The following is a 2914-nucleotide window of genomic DNA, read 5'->3' on the forward strand; positions in this document are numbered from 1 at the left end:
CCTTACTCGCACATCCCATAAGAGTGTAACGTATTTATTCACTAGAACCCTGTAGCTCCAGACAGCTCAGTCTCAGTTCCTTGATGTGCAGTCTCACTTTCCAGAACCAGTTTCTGGTTTGTGGAAGGCTGCCGGTGAAGCGGCCGGGGGCTGCCCTCAGCTGGCGTGTCTGACCTTAGCGTGGAAGAAAGGCTCCACTGCCTGGAGCGTTTTTAAAAGCGGTACGAGCTCAGACAAGCCAGCGAGTACTAGCACCTGCTCTGTTTGCAAGAATTGCTACGGCTGAACTGGGCTTTCTCCGTGTCTGAAACTTCTCATAAAAGCTGCGGTCTCTTACCTTCCATGAATAATCCGTGCACGTAGGAGCCTTCTCTGGGTGGAGCTGTTATCTCCTCACGGTACTTCTTGGTCACTTCCACCGACAGACACATCTTGTCCAGCGGCCAGTCATTTTTTCTGGCCATGGACTGCATGATGGCGGTGAGGAAGGACTGGGGGTTGAAGAATCCTGCCAGCCACACCGTCGCGGGCAGCACAAAGTCTGTCGTCCAGACTTCCAGCTCCTGGAAAGTAGAACCAGCAAAGTACTTCAGAGCAGAGCACGGCCTCTGGGCAGCGGAATATTGCTGTGAGATGGGGTGTGACAAAGGGCTGCTGCTTCCCAGTGCCTCACACGAGCTCCAGGTGACCCTCCGCAGGGGGAGATGAGGGTGGAGGGGGGCTGGGATGGACAAACAGCAGATTCCACTGCAGCAATTAAACTGGTAACTGGGATTGCAGTAAATACTGCTGCTATTTTTTTTAACAAAGCCACACTTTAAACGGATGGGTCTATTAAATATTTTTTTCTTCTGAGCCGTATAAAGTTATGCTGGGGTTAGCTAATGGTCTTTTAAAACAGTGATATACTCTAAAGGTGATGAACCCTTCTCAGACTTCTCATTCCTGGGGTGACGGGCCCTTTCAGGTACTTCAAACTGCTTGAATTAATACTGAGAAATAAATCAGTTAACCACTGTACACTGATGGAGGGATTCCTGGTCTTCTCTGGGAGCTGCTTGCCCCCCAAGCCGCGATTTTCACGAGGAGCGTGCTCACCCTGATGCGAAGGAGCAGGTCTGTGTACCAGGCGCCCAGGCTGAGCAGGGAGGGGTAGGCGTAACGCGTCCAGGAGTCGGGAACGCTGTCGTAGAAGAGAGCGTTGGCCAGCTCCTCCATATCCGCCGTGATCGTCAGCTCTCCCTGTGAAAAGAGACAAGTCGGGGCAGTTGTACCTGCAGAAAGCGAGTCTGATGGAAGCGTTGGGTCCTGATCTCGGTACCCAGCAGGAGGCCGGTGCTGCCGGGCTGTACCCAGCGCGGGGACGTGCAAGAGCGTGAGCGAGGGGAGCCAACGCTTTGCACGGGACAAGGCTTGCAATGAGCCGCAGCCATTTCCAAGCCCCGGGGAATTATCGGGGGGGAGAAGCGCTTCCTGGGCAGCTGCCCATGCGTACCTTCAGCCCCAGGTCCAGCTCTTTCAAAGATTGCCTCATTTCATGGGTCAGGATGTTCATTCTTTCACATTCCTGGAAGGCAACGACGACGTACGGAGTCTTTTCCTCTGCTTTCGCCATGATCTCCTCCATGTTGAATGGCTCTGGCAGCTTCTCGATGATCTCATCGAGGACTGCCTTCACCTGGAGAGAACATGACATCAGCCCACTCACCCTTAGATAAAAACTCACCAGGAGCGTCGAGCCGAGCAGGGGCTGTGGTTTTCCCTGAGCTCTGCGCCAGCTGCCCCTTCCCCAGGCTGGCAGCGTACAGTGTTGGGTACAGGCTGGGATCACAGCTCTGTACCGGCACTCATAACAAATCCCGTAGTGTTAGGGGTCAGATTCTCCTGTTGGTCGTGTGTGGGCCCATATCTGTCCCCCCCAGCCCCCTCCCGGCCCCTCAGCTGTCGCGGGGGGGTGTAAGGCTGCGCTTGCCTTTTCCTCGCGGGAGACACCCGAGCCTCCTCCGGTGTCCGACTCTTTGGGCTGCATTTCCAGAACCGTCCGGAAGAGCCGGTCGGAGGTGATGGTCAGGAAGCCCATCTCGGCGTTGGGGTGGAGACCATACAGGTGGGGGCTCTCGGGGGGCAGGTTCTCGTCGATGTACTCGTGGTACCCCTGAGCAGGGCGCGCTGACGTCAGTTCAGCAGACACACACACACACACAGTGGAGCCCCGGCTTTGGGCTGCATTTCCAGAACCGTCCGGAAGAGCCGGTCGGAGGTGATGGTCAGGAAGCCCATCTCGGCGTTGGGGTGGAGACCATACAGGTGGGGGCTCTCGGGGGGCAGGTTCTCGTCGATGTACTCGTGGTACCCCTGAGCAGGGCGCGCTGACGTCAGTTCAGCAGACACACACACACACACAGTGGAGCCCCGGCTTTGCTGCAGCCTTGACCATACACCATCACTTTCTTGGGGGTGCTTATCGCTGGTGTTGCTTATTCGAGCCGGTTTTCCCTTACCACCCCAGCCACAGGAATTATTTTTGCAGCGAGTCTGCATGTTTCCATGGGATGGAAACTCTAAAAAGCCCTACATTCCCCCGTGGTTAGCACGAGGGAGCTGTGACGAGCGTGCATTTATCCAGAGCAGTGGTTTTCCGCCGCGAACTGCAACATTAACCTTTCTTACCTTGTAATCCAAGCTGGGAGGGATCTGAAACCCCGGAGCCAAGGACACTTCCCCCTCCAGCATCTCCGCCCGGACGTACTCGCTCAGGTAGGTACGGCACAGCCGGCGGTCCCAGTCGTCTGTGATGTGCCCCCCGTACATGATTTCACCAAAGAGGTACCGGAGATCGTCCCATGGCACCTACAGGGAGAATGTCACCGTGGGGCTCCTGTAGGGAGCTGCACCCGGCTGGGGGGGCTGTGGG

General features: G+C 56.2%; 1 protein-coding gene across 1 annotated transcript in view; it reads right to left on the reverse strand.

Annotated features, from left to right (window-relative positions):
- LOC104467667 (dynein heavy chain 17, axonemal-like) overlaps positions 1 to 2914 on the reverse strand; it is a gene marked incomplete at its 5' end in the record, with an annotated part of 4068 nt that overhangs the window by 679 nt on the left and 475 nt on the right. The window contains 5 exons of the mRNA XM_010081521.1: positions 338 to 563; positions 1099 to 1242; positions 1496 to 1678; positions 1973 to 2155; positions 2671 to 2850. Of these exons, the coding sequence (XP_010079823.1) occupies positions 338 to 563; positions 1099 to 1242; positions 1496 to 1678; positions 1973 to 2155; positions 2671 to 2850 (916 nt within the window). The remainder of the gene's footprint in view (positions 1 to 337; positions 564 to 1098; positions 1243 to 1495; positions 1679 to 1972; positions 2156 to 2670; positions 2851 to 2914) is intronic.

Source organism: Pterocles gutturalis, unplaced genomic scaffold, assembly GCF_000699245.1.
Source record: "Pterocles gutturalis isolate BGI_N339 unplaced genomic scaffold, ASM69924v1 scaffold32084, whole genome shotgun sequence".
Lineage (NCBI taxonomy): Eukaryota > Metazoa > Chordata > Aves > Pterocliformes > Pteroclidae > Pterocles > Pterocles gutturalis.